The sequence below is a fragment of the Tachypleus tridentatus genome, chromosome 13, assembly GCF_004210375.1.
Source record: "Tachypleus tridentatus isolate NWPU-2018 chromosome 13, ASM421037v1, whole genome shotgun sequence".
In the NCBI taxonomy this organism is placed as follows: domain Eukaryota; kingdom Metazoa; phylum Arthropoda; class Merostomata; order Xiphosura; family Limulidae; genus Tachypleus; species Tachypleus tridentatus.
This window is the reverse complement of record NC_134837.1, coordinates 143379633-143396730: the sequence shown is the minus strand read 5'-3', so window position 1 is coordinate 143396730 and position 17098 is coordinate 143379633. Positions and strand designations below refer to the sequence as shown.

General features: G+C 32.1%; 1 protein-coding gene across 1 annotated transcript in view; it reads right to left on the bottom strand.

Annotated features, from left to right (window-relative positions):
* Ipo9 (Importin 9) overlaps positions 1 to 17098 on the bottom strand; it is an 87566-nt gene that overhangs the window by 67714 nt on the left and 2754 nt on the right. The window contains exons 2-6 of the mRNA XM_076476947.1: positions 15305 to 15453; positions 9183 to 9384; positions 7682 to 7770; positions 6103 to 6189; positions 1113 to 1232 (exon numbers count right to left, since the gene is read on the bottom strand). Of these exons, the coding sequence (XP_076333062.1) occupies positions 1113 to 1232; positions 6103 to 6189; positions 7682 to 7770; positions 9183 to 9384; positions 15305 to 15453 (647 nt within the window). The remainder of the gene's footprint in view (positions 1 to 1112; positions 1233 to 6102; positions 6190 to 7681; positions 7771 to 9182; positions 9385 to 15304; positions 15454 to 17098) is intronic.

Here is a 17098-nt window from a genome sequence, read left to right as displayed (position 1 = left end):
ATAAAGCAATTAAAAAAATCTAAAATAACTGAACAAACAAATTCTTAAAATTAGCTGTAATAGTAAAATAATTATGATTAAAAAAAACATTTATTACAAGGTTTTTATTTACAGCCAGCCTCAATATATAACTAATGAAGATTACTTCCCAAGCACTAAAACTTAATATCAAATCCATATGTGTTAATTTAAAATTTACTGTGCAAAACAAAAACACAAAACTGTCAACCTCAGAAGTTCAGCCACATTTAGGACTGACCAGCGCATGCACTGTGCACTTCCAGCTCCTTGGTGTTAGATTTTTAAGCTACAAATCACAGCCATAAATAAAGACTGTGATAACTGGGACACAAAACAATGACTCACACTACACATTAATTTTTCAGTTGGATATGTCTGGGTTGAATGACAACCTGGAAATTTTTCTGGATACATGTTTCACCCAAGCCAGGAAGAATTTGAGGAAGTAGCATAATAGTGGGGACATTTTTAACTGGTCCGATCATGACTCATAATTAACAAGATAGAAATATTATGCAAGACTTACTGTATTGTGAAATTTATGAATTGAAGAAATGCTATGGAAGAACTATTATCTTTTTTTCAGCATGAAAAACCACCACATCACACACCTTGTGTTATGCTGACTTATGTCCATAATCTGCCTGAGTGCTCTTGAATACTACTTGGTGAAATGATTTATATTACCAAATATAAATATCACACACTTGAACCTGCTTTGTATAAATCAGGGGTTCCCAACCAGTGGGTCGCTTAATTTTATTTCATCAAATTTTATTAATTTTATGCATTAATTTTATTTCATCAATCACATTTTCATGTCGCGAGTACCAAAAGGTTGGGAACCCCTGGTATAAATGATATAGATGCATTAACTAACAATTATAGGCAAACATTAATAACTCAGTCCACGCTCTTGGTAAAGCTAAAAATGGGCCCATTTCCTCCTAGCAGCAAAATACGATACCCTCACCCCTTTCTCACAGTGTGCACATTGATTTTAATAATGCATTTCTATAGAATTTGTTCAATATTTGGGATAAAAATACACCTCTCTTCTCCTTCTTGGAAATAAATAATCCAACACTTACATTAAGAACCTCTTTCTTCAGACCACTATCTGATGTCATACCATCCGTAACCAGAAGAGCTTGAACAAGTACTTCAGTGAACTGGGGAAGTACTGGATATAATAATGACTTGGCCACACCCTGTTAAAATGAAAAGTTTAGGTTCATCAACAAAGGCTTTATAAGGATATAAAATATCAAATAAGATATTGTACACCATGTAGCATATAAAAAGAAAACCTTTTAATAAGTTATTTTAAACACCTGAATTTTATCTACATATCACATTGTAGCATGAGTTCATAACATATAAATGATTTCGGAATACCTTTTTTCTTTTACCAATTTGAAGTTGACCCACAAACTAAAATTTTAGAATAAAGCATATCTTTCACCATACTGAATTATAATTTTTTAGTATATGCATATTACTATCAGCACAATAATTGGCATAAACTGTCATTCTTTATTCAATATAAATCAGTAGAAATGAGTATTTGATCATCACAGCTCAGTATATCCTGAAATTAAGTAGCTCTCAGCATGATTTAGGTATTCAATAAAAATGAGATATGTTGGAATGCTGAAATAACTAACAAGTATAATTTTACATACAGGTATAACTTCCTTGAGTTTAAAACTTTATTCCTTGAGAAACAAAAATGAAACCATTATTAAATGGCTGAAATAGTCCTTAGTCTTTAGGGTGTAAAAAATTGCCTAGTCACATTCTTGACAAAGATTTGAAAAGCTGGCTGTAAACAAAAAAAACTGAAGTACAAAACAACAATAATTTATAACAAAAGTTTTAACATCTGTAAGTCTTCAAGGGGTTGTATGGCGATATCACACTTGAAGTTTTAATGCAGAGATTTTGAGAAATACTATTCAGATAATTAAAAAAACTTTTTTATTCTTTCTCTGCATGATAAAAGAGAAAAGATAAATATATTAATAAATATAAAATGGTTAAAATTGATTTTTGCTACTAATGAAAAAATGATTCAGCTGTTTCAATCCTATTTACAGGTAACTGTACAATTAACACAAATTCTACACTAAATCATTTTGTACAAATAATTTCAGATCTGTTAACTTCAGTGGAACAAGGAAAATTTTGAAGGAGACAAGAACCTTCTGAATTTCTCTTTCCACAGAGGACAAGATTAAAAAATATTTTGCTAAGCTTGGGGTTACTCTCACATCCTCAGCAATTTCCATCTCAGATCTCTGTACCGGATTTACCATTATACGTTTATTTTAATACCTACATTATTGTTTCAGTACAGATTTCTTTGTGCAACATATATTGTTGGCTGTGTACTGCACAAGTTTTGCCTGTTCTCTAAATTTGTACAAGATTTTTGAAAATAAGAATAACAATATTTGTTCTATGAAAACACTAGTGTGTTAGAACTTTTAAATATTCTAGAAATTCACCTTAAACTTCATAAACCAACATGCCAAGAAACAGTAAGAATATTATTGATCAGCTACAGTCAGTGTAATATAGGCCTCAGAAGCTGTAATTGTGATTAGTGTCTATTAATTGGAAAACTACAGACTTGGACCAAGAACATTTATAGATATCGAACACTACAAACTGTTCATCTTCAGACATCAAATAACTTTGCTGGGAAAAGTCTGTTTGTATGGGTATAAAGCCAAACAAAAACTAAGCGAGCTAGCTTAAGTGAGATGTGTGATAATATTAACTCAGAATTGATTTGTATATTTATGGATCTGGCCCATCAGTAAAATACTCAGTTCTAGACAAGAAGGAAAACTTGGTATAGTTTGTAAAACTCTTGTATTTAAAACAACTATTAGTAATAGCAGTTATAATAAATTGTTGTTGTTTTTTTAATATTAAAATACGTTTTAGAAAAGAAAACTGTATGTATCAATCTCGATGACAAATACCATAAATTTAATACATAAACATTTAACTAACTTCTAAATTAAAATTAAAATTTCCAGTTGCTTGAAACACTAACACGTTAACATAATAAATCGGAGACTCCTCTAAAACTAGTTATAAAATATAAAATCTGAAATTAAGTGTAGCAGCACCACCACAAAAACAGCAAGAAATAATCAGGACTAGCTAGGTTCACTTTTAACAAGTCCAAATGACTTCAGGCCACAGAGTCTATGATATTTCAATCACTGTGAATCAGCTAAAAAATCAAAAATTTTAGATTTTAAGACCAGCTTGTGTCATAGTTAGTATCACTAATACCTATACAAGTTTATTAGTGATATCAGTATATCAGCCATATTGTTCCATCACATAACCAAAAATTATTAACCTTCTAGTTTTAGCATAGAATCATTAACAGATTACAATAAGAAAATTTAAAAAATTGTGCAAATTAATCATTATAATGTCCTTGCTCAGGTAAAGCATAATTTTTATAACTGTCAATCTTATTTGATTACAAAGCAATGAAACAGACAATCGTTCCTTCTGCCTTGCCCACCTGTCTCTCTCTTTGAGAAACTGCTAGTCATCACTCTATATACACGTAAAAACGGCTTGTATGGGTTGAGAAAAATTTTATGTAAAGGAGCGAACGTTTTAAACTTCTTTGGTCATTGTCAGGTTCACAGTTGTTATATGAGAAGACTTCTTTAATTTTGCATTTGTTTATGTTTGTTTCTTTATTTGGGTGTTTTCTATGGTTATGTTGTGTTTATTTGACTTGCAGTGTTCGAAAACGTGTGAAGGTGACTTTTTGTGTTCTTTGAATCTGATTTCCATTTTTCTACTTGTTTCTCCAATATAGAAGTCGTGGCAGTTATCACATTGTATTTTGTAAATAATGTTGGTGTGGTGTTTGTCAGTGTAGTTTTTACATAGTATAGACCTCAGTTTTGTGCCTGGTTTTTGAATAAATTTGGTATCAACTGGAATGTCATATTTTGTGACTAGTTTTTGTTCCATTGGGGGATACTAATACAGTAAAACCTGTTTAAACTGGAATCACACAGGACCAAGTAAAATTTCCAGCTTAGACATAGTGAACACACATTTTCTTAATTATATATAATTTTTGAGCAGAATGTTATACTTGCTTGACTCAAGAGAAGTAAGAAGTTTGTGAATAAAGTTATTATACTTCTGAATCTCTCACATTGTTACCATCTTGTGATTGTATTATAGATTTTAAATCAATTTCATCAGTTTCTGTTGAAACATTCTTGCCAACATTAACAAAACTTTCCACTTTCACAGAATCATCTGCATCAATCTTCTCAGAGTTTGGATTTCACTAGAATCGTCATAACAAACAACTTCTCCACAACTTCCACCATTATCAAGAATAAATCCAAAGTTTCGAAAGCACTTTATTACACATTCATCTTATACATATTTGATTGAATGCTTTAAAATGTTATTGCATCTAACACATCAATTTTCATGAAAATTTCAGATGCTCTCTTACAGACATCCATGTTTTCAATAATATGCTGAAGCATCAATTTTCTGTATTTCAATTTTAAATACTATAATTCCACTGTAGAACTGATGTTGTACATGGAGGTAGGTAGAAAGACTAAACAAACATTTGAAAGTAGAACTTTAGGATGACAAGTTGCATTATCTGGGAAAAGTAGAATATTTCTATTTTCTTGTTCCATTCTTTTGTTTCATTTAACTGCAAAAATAATGACAGCATAAAAAAAGAATATATTTAACCAATACTTACTGTAACAAAATGTCTGAGAATTTATAAATATTTAAACAAATTATTAATTAAACAAGAATTTATTAATATTTAATGAAATTATGAATTAAATAAGAAATTAATATTTAATCAAAAACATTTTTTCTGCCTTACTCAGGTTCTAATCCTACTTGTTTATAGATGAGGTAGGTGAAATATAGTTTTCTGTCTGCATTATGCAGGTTCCTCCATATACAGGGCCTTTCATAAGAGAAATCTTAAGATAATGCTACAAAATTTTGATATTTTTGGCTTGTACACGTTTTTGCCTAATGAAGTTTCCAGCTTAAACAGATTTTACTGTAGTAGTATTGCACTAAATTTTTTTGTCAATTAAATAATGCAACAAAGAACACAGAATAATAACGTTCAAAAGTAATGTTCCTAAACTATCACAATTTTTCTGGCTTTCTAACTGACAAGAGCCACTGAAACTTTATCTGAGCTCATCAGTGTGTTTCCTGTAAGAATCAAGCTTTAAATGAAAATAAAACTGACAGTTCTATGTACAAAATAACGATGTAATATAATATGTAATTTGATATATTAAAACATTGGCTTTCTATTGGTTATAAACAATTAGTTTTGAACACTAGGCAGAATTACTAGCAATCTCTGAAAGACAGAATTTGACAGGTGGGCATGGCAAGAAGAATATAACTATTTCATGTTTCTGTGACCAAAAATAAGTGCAGGCTATGAAAATTATGCTTTGCTGAAGTGATAATGATATTATAAAGAGTAATTTACATTAAACTTCATTCTTGTTGGAAAAGTGACAAATACATTAGAGAAGAAGGGAATACCAGAGAGCAAATTTTACAAATCTTACACTAAGAGAAATTATAGAATTTGTTTACACTGTCTAATTAAAAATAAGAACTTAAAATTAGCACATTATTAAAATGCAGATTATTAATGATTTGTCATATCTAATGGTATACCATGAAAAAAAGTAGTGTAATTAAATTTTGAATGTAACACACTAACACAATTTGGCATATGCATAAAGAGTGAAAGTTGACTAAAAATTCTGGTTCTTTAACTACAAAAGACTTAATGCTTACTTAAAGCTTGCAAACATATTAGAAGTTAGGTACAGAAACTCTAAAAGTCAACTTGGGGTCATTTTCAGGTTGAACTGACTGAGCTCATAATGAGAGTCATGTGTAAGACAAAGGTGATTTTTATTTAAAAATCATTAAAAACTTCAGATTTTCAAAATTATGCCAGTCACTTCATTATTCATTATTAAGGATTAATAAATAAAAATTACGTACCTTGTTATACTCTGCCATTATAGCAATCATCTGGGCACAAGTAGCAAAGATTTCAACAGCTCGGCCACGTGTTCTTATGGCATATTTCTGGGAGGAAATCAGATATTGCACACACACACACACACACACACAAAAAATCCCTTTTAACAGATAGTCAATTAACAACATTAACATATAAATGCTTCTTCTCAATTAAGCATCAATCACAGAACTCATTTATAAAAACCTGCCATGCAGTGCAAAAACAAACCACTAACAATGATGACAACTGAAAGAGATTAAATTTATATACTATAAAAAAATTGAAATTTTTGAAAAACAAACTATATCATTGCTATGAATGCAAAAAAAAAATTATTTGATTAAAGACAAAGTTAAAATAATCCACTAATAGTCATTGAAAATATATCATTCTTGAAGCATGATATCAATCACTCGAAGATTAAGTGCAATTAGAAATTTTTCTTGACATTTGAACTGAAAAAGTTAAATATCAAGAAACACAATGTAATAAATATTAGGTGGAACAGAAGAGAATTAGAGAGTACAAGGCATAATGCCTATAATTTCTTTAAATTGATTTTAAGTCACCAAAAATAATTAAAAAAGAAAATTTTTTGTAATGTTAGCCAGGCATGATGGGAAGGTCATTGTAACAAAAATAATAAATATATAATGTTATGAGATTTAAGCCATTTAGACAAAACATTTATGTTTGGATTATAATTTGTAGTCATTCTAGAACAAAAAAAAAGCATAATTTATATTTATTTCCTAATTTTTACAGTGGTTCCAAGTTCGGTCAAATTGAAAGACCCCATATAGCTTGGGTAAAGAGCATAACAGACAAAATTTAATGTTTTGCAAAAAACAAATGTTTGAAATGTATTGAAGAGATATTAAACATTAAACAAATAATATTTGAAATTTTTGTGAAAAAGACAGTTTTTAATCATAAGATGAAAATCATTTCATACTCAACCAAGCAAGGAAACAGACTCAATATCTTCACAAACAAATCTTTGGCAAAAATAATAAATTAAAAAAATTGGCATTCTATGTACAAAAGACTTGAAATCTTTACTAAAAATCTATCAAATTTTGTGAAGATACACATACTGAAACAAAAGTTATAGCATAAATCTTTAACCTCTGTATATTATACCCAAGCCCATTGCAACAGGGTTAAGAATTGATAAAACAACATTAAATATTTTATATTAATTTTAACACCAATTTTTTTATTTATTTATACTCTTATTCTTATTTTACTGCCTTTGCTATCCCTCACAATAACTGGAAATCTAGCATTCTTGTTCCTGGTGCAGGTCACACAACCACAGTATCAAAGTGAAGAAATCAAAGTTATATATTTTTACCTCTATAGAGTCTGTTTCCTTGCTTGGTTGAGTACAAAATGATTTTCATCTTATGATTAACAGTTGCAAGTTCAGATAGAATACAATTAATTATAATAAACCTAGAAGAAAAACTTTATATGGAAAGCATACATTCTTTAAAACATAATTTTCAAATATTTTTAATGAAATCCACGCTCAGAAAAATTAGTTATACTTACTTCATCTTCTCTAAATATCTTATACATCTCAGGGAGAATAACTGGTGCAACCTGGAGCATCTGGTTGTCTGTGACTTCTCTTGAAAATTCTAACAAAAAGTGAAGATAAATGTATAAACTTCACACTTTGATTAATGTACTTTTAAAAGCATTAGTTCTGGACAAACAGTTTACAAAATATACACCATTCAGGTAAAGTCAGGCTAATGACTAAAACAAGTTTATGACATAGTTACCATTAACTAAAAGGACTGACACAAAAACTGGATCAAATTATTAGTTTTTCTCTCATCAAAACTTTTCAAGCTTATAGTTTAACTCTACTAATAATATTCGAATTAATCAAAACTTTGCAGTGACATTTATAGAAGAAACTAGCTACAACTATATTTTCATTATTTTCCATTTTATATGTGAATAAATATCCTAAAGTACTTTTACATTTAAGCACATTTAACTGAATGCTTTCAACATATTTCCATGTTCTTCAAAACTGTTTGCCATTGGCATCCATTAGAATAATAAGCTGTACACCTTCTTCCTCATTCAACACTAATTCCATCTAAATTTAGGATCAGCCCTTTGAATATTTTGTATTAGTCAAAACTTTTACACTCAAGTGGTTGGCCCTGAAAGCAACCCTAAAGGATGAGCATGTTTGGTAACGTGGATTAAAACTCAAGACCTGTTGATTGTGAGTCGAGCATCCTAACAACCAGGCTATGTCAGGCTGGTAATAAACTGTATATAATGCTCACCCAACTGACCATTATTTTTTGCAAATTTAAACAACTAACCATATCTATACCAAACAAGAGAGAACATAATAATAGCATCATTTAATTACAAATTTACTTTGGTGACTTTTCCAATGTGAATTATATAAATTAAATTAACTTTACTGTCAATTTTTAATGTAAATACTTTTAAAGAAATCCAAGCAAAATGCATTTTTGGACAAACTGCAAATGAAATCTAAATTCAAATGCTAAATGCCATTTAGATAGCTTGCATGATTTTGCTTGAACCATATCATTTTGACAGTACATTTATAGATGAAAACAACTAAAAAGAAAGTAAATATATGTTTATTTAGTATCCTAAAATTAAGGACAAACTATGAACAAAGTTGCCTGATTGTTATCACAGAGTATTTCAAGAACAGTGTAGGGATTTGTTGTAGATAAAATAAAACAGAGACAATTCTTTACAAAGTTCAACAAAAAGTGGTACTATATTAGTTTGAAGCAAGAAAGTAAAAGACAATATGTAATGTGGTACAGAACAGCATGGTGTTACAAGATGAACAAGAAATTGGCTTCAGTTTTAAAAAAACGATAAACTATACTCTATTAAATAAAAGTAAATGAAAGAGCTGGATTTATTTAAATAAAATGCAAATAAACTATATTCAGATAAAGGCTGAAAGCCATTGGTAACATTTGTCTCAGAATAAAGGAACTCTCATAGACTGTAATATGATCTGAAACAAGAAACCTACCTGTTAACACCCTCATGGCACCATGGACTGCATTACTATCCTCACTGGTCAAAGCTTCCATTAAAAGGTCAAACAACTGAGGCCATGCCTCTGGCCAGTCCCAATGTGCTACAGCAGAAATAGCATAAGCCACACTTGAACGTACTTTGCTAATAGGTTCCCGAAGACCATGAGGTAAAATCTGACGAATTGTAGCTTTAACCTAGAAAAATATTACAGAAATTCTTCATCAATTTATTTGTTCTACATGAGCACTGAAAATAGAATTTTAAGCTATTTGTTTACAAACTGATAGATTTACAACCCTCAATTCTTTTACATTTTTAGGTACTGCAATACTTAATAAACTCTTTCTCAGGGTTCCATCATTTACTTTGGTTATCATTTTCATTTCAGAAAGATACTTCTTAAAAATATTCCCCTGAAGCACTTAGGGTAAACCAAAATTTCATTCCTGACACACCAAAAGTGTGGAAGTAGGGTAAGTTTTCAGAAGTATATTCATTTTCAGTTAGGAAAATGTTAACTAACTCACCTCTCTACAAAATTAGTTACAACTGAATTTTCTTTTTCTCACCTTCTAGATGCTGTCTGTATTTCTGTTTGGCTGCATTTTCTAGGAGAGCTGGTGTTACTTTGAAATTAAACATACCACCAACCAAATCAATATGATATATCGAGCAACTAGAGAAACCTCTTGCATGTTATTAAATTAAATTTATTTATTTATGGAGAACCCCCAGATCACACTGACTTGTCCAAGGGATAGAATTAGTAAAAGTTTAAAATCTTCCCAAACTGTTCAACTTTGACATGAACTTCTCTTTCATACATAATTTTGCAGAAACAAATCCACTGACTTTTTCTTCAGTGGATCATGACCTCTAAAATTATGAGAGTCAGAACTAGGTAAGGTTTTCACGCTGTCTATAAAGTTACAGTACACTTCTGTGGCAATTTCACTTGTCCCATCATCCAGATGATGGAGTTCAATCAGCTTCTCCAACAGAATTTTGAAATGACATTTGCAAACGTCTGATTTATCAACAATATTGTTAGGACAGAGACAGTCTAAGTATCAAGCAAAGTAAAGATGATCATTATTTTCTCAATTAAATGTTTCACAACAATGTATAAAATTTCCTTACATTTCATATGGAACTGCATGATTGATAAGTCTGAAACATCCTGCATGTTTTTTTTTTAATATAGACTGGGCTTTAAATCCAAGATCAATCTTCTTGTAGTTGACATGATTACTAAAGTTTTGCACATCTACTTTCACGAGTTTCAAAACACTTGAAATGGTGGAAAGTAAAATGCCATCTTTAATAAATCATTTCATCAATTTTTTCATACACTATTCAACGTAACCACAGAGAAAAGGTGTCAGGGGATGTGTACTCTGAAATATCTCTAGAAATGGTGACATAATACTCGCTATGGTTTCAAAGAGTGCTAATCAAGCCATGATAAACTTATCTAACACTACCTCTTTGACAATAAGGTATGACTAGCTAGAAGATTCATTCTTTTTTCCTTGCAAAGCTTTAATACATTTAATTACATTTGGCCATATCTCAGTAACTCTTGCAGCAACAGGTCTATTCTCGAGCCAATGATGGCCACAAAATAGAAGTAGGAAAAATGATGATCCAGTAATAGTTATATAGTCATCCCTTCATCTTACTGGACTATCTTAGAATAGTCAGTATAGAGCTTTAAATAGTTTAGCTGCACCAAAATGTGATTTTTCACAACCATTTTTGAAAGAGTTGTGAACCACATGAAAGCCACAGCTTTCAATGTTTATTAGTCCATATGATGCAGTCTCAGTAAGGAATGCAGCTTCACTGTTGGTACATCAATAGAAAGTTAGATAATTTTTCTTCATTCCAATGTCTGAAATGGATTCCAGTAACACAGGCACCAGATCCTCAGCCCTGCTATGCCCAATGAAAACAGAGGTAAGTAATGTAATACTGGGATCCTGTTGACAATTGTGTTGCATCTAACATGAATGTCCACTTGCTTCTTATTCAAGCTGCTGTTGTAAGATTCATCAAACATGTGTAACCAAATGATTATCAAAATATGGACCAATTCCAAAGCCTACAAAATAAGCACACTTATCTTGATCACGTTAATTTTTGAGCTATACTGCCAGGGGTAGAAATATTCTAAATTTTCAGCAGGACACATGTCCTGTTGGACAATGAATCTTGCTGAACATTTGAAATTTTAGCAAGACACCTCAAAATTGTCACCAGACACTACCAAAAACAAGAAATCAAGTACAGACAATTATTATATAAAACAGAATCATTTAATTTATGGCACTGAAACATTATTTCAAAGCAAGTGGCAACAACCCTTGTATCCATGAAAAATGACACATCAATCAAACTCGTAGATTTAGTCATCCAGCACTAAGACATCAGCTGATGTAGATTCAGTATCTCTATTGTCTCTACATGTGTGAGTTCCATGTGGACTCACAAATCGTCTGGTTTATTTACTGTCCTTCCACCAGAATTCTACAAACTTGCACAGTAATTCTGTGCTTGCAAGATCACGGGTCTTATTCTTAGCTAATTTTATTGTCATCAAGTCAGTAAGAAAATCATTTATTAGTTTGGACCACCAGTCATCCTTAATAACTGCCATCTGGGAAAATCCACATTCTGGTTCAGCAGATGACATGGAAATCACCTGCATGAGGCATACCAAGGCCAACACTGTTGATCCAGGGAAAAATTTACTGTCCTCATGGGTCACTTGACTTAACATGTGGGCCCACAATCCACTTGCACTACTAGCCAGGGACTCATCTGATTTGGCAATGTTCACAGTAGCAGAATTGTCTTGCATTTTGAGACTAAGAGATGTCAAAACAGGCAGAACTGCCAAGAGTATGTCCATATACAGGATGAATTTAAGGCTTGTCAAAGTACTGTATAATCCTGCAGTTTTCTGTTCACATTCCCCTTTGTCATAAAACTTTACTTGATACAAATGCTCTGCTAAAGCTGGCCAGTTATGAGAAACTGACTTCGGAGTGCACTCTTTGTAGGCCACCCACCGGGTTCCTGTCCCTTTTGTTGGCTTTACCAGCTTCTTTGAGGCCAGCCCAGTTCTGTAGCAAATTGTCATAAAACTTCCATAGGTTTTCTAAAAAGGTTTGGATACTATCAAGGTAAGGGATGTCATGATGGTCTTCTTAATTGCAAGTTCCAATTTGTGACTAACACAGTGGATCCCTATCAAATAAGGTTTATGCACCTTCAATCTGTTGACAAGTCCTTTATTTGTGCCAAAATTGACAGCTGCCCCATCAGCCATCAGGCATACAACTGATTCAAGCCAGTCAGGAAACTTGCCATATATGGACAATGCTGCAAGTACAAAAATTAGTACCCAATATTAGTTACTTTCTGTAAAAAAAAAATATGCAAATTTGTACTTTGGAAAATTCAGTTGCTCCATTATCTATTATGCTAGTTATGTTAGGTTAAGCTCCAATTCTGTCTGTGGTAAATACATGGTTCTTGTTGGTTTAAATCAATTGAAAAATGCTCGAGTTTTCACTGATGTATATTAATAATGGAATGACTATGTAAACCTGAATTAAAACACAAATGTACATGAAATATTGTCCATTTTAATTTTTCTTAATTAGGAATTCAGGATAAATCCAGAAAATTCTTATCCCAGGTAATTAAGAAACCTTTACCTGAACTAAGTGCCTGTAGCAAGTGTTCAGAATCAGCCTTCTCAACTGACTGCAGACACAGGAAGTTGGTTACTGGGTAACAGTCACTGTCCAAGTATCTTACATAGACTATATCCTGCTCAATATTGGCAGTGTCTGTTGAGCAGTCAGTCATAATGCCAAAGAATAATGAGGTGTGCAGACGAGATCTGATATTAATTCTAATTGTTTCTGCAATATACTTTGTAAAGATAACTGCTTGTTTGTCATTGGCATGAAGTTCTGTTAAGTTCATACCAAAGTTGTGCTCCTGCAGCAAAAGAAGCTCTTGAAAATTGCTGAATGGTTTGGCATTCAAGTCCTGAACAGCACAAGCAAACAATCTTTCTCAGTCTGGCTAAGTTTGCTCAATTCTTTCATCATGGGAGTTAAATCAGTTGTTTCTTTTGCTGTATTAGCTTGACAACTTAGACTGTGGGAGCAACTGTTTTCATGCTCCTTAACAGCACTTGCTCTCAGGTTGGAAGATCCTGTTATGAAGGTGTTCTTCTGCCTTCCACCACTTTGGTCATATTCCTGACAAATTGAGCAAAACATCAGTCCGGTAGCATTATTATTCTCCAGCCATGGTCGGCCTCTATTCCATTCATCCTGGAAACGACAAGTAGGCTTAGTGCCAGTACTAGCAGTAACAGTTTTTGCTTTAACACTTGGGCTTGGGTCAACAAGCTTGAGTTTTTTCACTCGGGGTTCCATAGTATTGTCTTCTGATTAATTAGTCTTGCTCATGAAGCCAAAATGAAATAGATCGTGAGACTTTCCCATTTTTTTACTATCAGGCACCACGGTCAGAACATCGTGAATGTTTGGCAGGCACGTGACTATCTGGGACAGCACAGATAAGAAGACCTAAAAAGTGCATTTTGTGAGCGTTCACGACTGTTTTTTAAAATTTGCTTTTTTTTGTCTTAAATTAAATCTTAAATTTTGCAAGTTATTTTCCACTCATTATGGAATATACTTTTAAACAAAATATTTGGGCTGTGCATACACAGCTTTTACCTCACTTATTTTTGAGGGGATGATGTATTTGTGTCCAACATGTTAGGAATATGACCACCAGTCACGATGTCCGGGGATAGATGGGAAAGTGCCGGTCAATCTTGATTTTTTAACAAACATGCCCAGCTTTAAATAGAAAATTTTGAACTCTGACTGCTGTCAAGCAACATTTCTTTAAATGTTTCAGGGATGTTATTACAACTATTGTAGCTGAAGTGGGATATGTCATGCATTTTATAGAAGAAATAATTTCAGCTATAAGTACTTCTATAAATGACATGTTCTCAGTTATGTCAGCATGTGCATGCTTACTTGTATTGGTACTTGGTTTGTCCTGACTTAAGAATAAACTAATGTGTAAATTGCTGTTTTTATGCTTTTTCCCAGCGTTTAACAGGAGGTTCACCCATGTTCCAAAGGATAAAAGTATTTTTACATATGCTGCAGTATGCCATACATATATTTATAAACACTGCCTCAAGTCAAGTTCTATAGAGTTCATTTTTTTTCCAGTTCTCCTGATATTTACACTTCCCTGGCACAATGTAACAAAAACAGTACCAAAATGATTATCATACGATACCAAGAGTTCTAAAGCTGCAAGTGGTTCTTTCTACATATTTTAACCATTTATATACCTTTTGAGCAGTGCTAGGCAAAATGAGTCTGACAAAATTGTGAATGTAACTATAAAACCAAACTGTCACACATAAGTTTATCACTGATTGGTCAGCTTACGAGAATCTCACACTTTACGGTTTAATGCCTCACTTTCATTCAGAAACTAAGTATTATGAATTCTAATTGGCCAAACATGATAGAGGAATACCACTTGCCACATTTAGGTTTCAACTTTGCCTGGAGAGATTAATGCTAATAGTTGTAATTGTTGTTAATGATATTTACTGACTTTTTTCTATTAAAACAAAATTTAATGATTTTCCAAGACTTAAAAATACCCTTTTCAAATTCCATGACTTTTCAGGTTTTACAGGATCCAAGGGAACTCTGGAACAGCATAGAGAAAAAAATAAAAAAAGGTTAGCTTCTTTCTGAGAATATAGCAAAAGAAAGGGAAAAACTCATGGAGTATGTTTCCCATTAGGTAAATGAGGGTGATTTAACCTAAGCTTGACATATGACACTGAAACATCCCTGTTGACAGAGAATAAAAGGCAAAGTAACAAGAACAAGATAATGCTAACAACTACAGATGACACTTCAGAAACTGAATAATCTCAATTTGGAAAAAAGGATATGTTAGTAGAGAAAATAGGAAGCTCTTGATATGCCTGTATGTTAAACACACACACAGAAAAAAAGTGTCAACCTTCTATCTAAATCTCACCTCTTCTGTGGTCTCTGGTGGTCGAAATTTTTCTGACTGGGAGGACCAATGGGCTTCAACATACTGTTTCAGAAGCACAGAAGCTAATTGTCTGATAGCTAGCTGTCCATTTGGCTCAATGGTTAGTTCTGCCAGATGCAATCCAAATTCTGCAGGAAAGTTTAAAATATTATATATTATGAGTGTTTCTGTTTTGTTTTTTATTTCTTAAAAACACACAATTCATAATACTTTGAAGATATTGTAGACCCTTAAATAGGAACTGTGGAATAGTTTAAAAAAAAATATTGTCTAAGGGACAAAATTCTGCTTGCTTCATCACACAACACAAAAAACATTTAGTGTTTTGATTTTATTTAACAGCAGGAGCTAAGCCAGACTCCTAGAACAAGTGTCAACAGGTGGAAGGTTCTGAAAATAAGGAGGTTTTCCATTTCTGTATCAAACTCATACACAATGTAAAAAAAAAAAAAAAAACTGTTTAACCCTTTCTCCTAAGGTATCCTTTCTCATATAATGAAAGAAAAGTTTTAGTCTAATATTCAAAAAGTTATAAAACTATAGCATAAAATATTACCTAATAATTCATATTTTAATAGTATAAAAGATTTAAATTCCTAGTTCTACAAAGAAATATTCAAAAATCCTGAATTTATCCTTATATGCCTCAAGTGATATATATTCTAGGCATTTTGTCATACATTTTTCTATCACTCCATGAAAGAGTAAAAAATTATACATAAACTCACTATAGGATCACCATTACTCAATTTATGCATAATGTTTATAGCCTTCAAATTTGTTCAGATACAGAGCTATCAAATGCAACAATCAGAACCATACTCTCATACCCACCTGTCACATCCTCTATTTCAAAATTTGTTAACAGTTCTACCTTATGTTTAATTACATATAACCAATAGAAAGCCAATATTTTCATCTATTATATGATGTACTGCATAACAACAGGCAACAGTCAATTTCACTCAGAGTACAAGCAATGTTCCAGTGAGAAACTTAACCACAATGGGTGAGTTTGTAACAGCTCTTGTCACATAGTTAAAGAGCCAAAAAACTGTGAGAGTAAGGGAAAATTGTTTATTTTTTGCATACTATTAGTCTATGTTCTTTGCTGCATTATTTTCTCTAAGCATGTCCTGTTCTCTATTTTATCCACCACATCTCAAATAAGTATGAAATTAAATATGAGTTACTTTCTATAAAACATCATTGCTCAGACAATCCATAATATTTGTAGCCTTCAACTCCCAAGGCTCACCCTGCATGTGCATACTCGCTACTACTCTCAATATCCATATGCCATACAGTTCTGTAGATTCACTGTTTTATTTGACCACAATTACTCAGCATAGTGATCGGGAAAGTCGATGTACATATTTTAAAATAACATGCTTGGTCAGGAATTACCTGTTGTACATCGAATAGCTCTTCTTTTTAGTGATGTTTAGTACAGGAAAATGTTAGCACTAGCACGTGGTTCCTACATTATTGTTCTGTTTGATGCACTTATAACTGTGGTAAGCATTTAACAATGTCAGTCAGGTTGAGAAATTTGTGGATGTGCAAATTTTTTGTATCTGCTCTGCTTTCTCATGTGGTTGTATGACTTTTGTCATTTGTGGTTTGTTTATCACCTAAAAATGTCTCTGGAATAATTTTGAAGATTTATTATTTGGATTGTATAACAATATATAGTTTGTACTGCATGCACTGTGTATCCACCCCATTCTCATTATAAGTACTACTGTACTTATATTTAATCTCAGCAGGGTG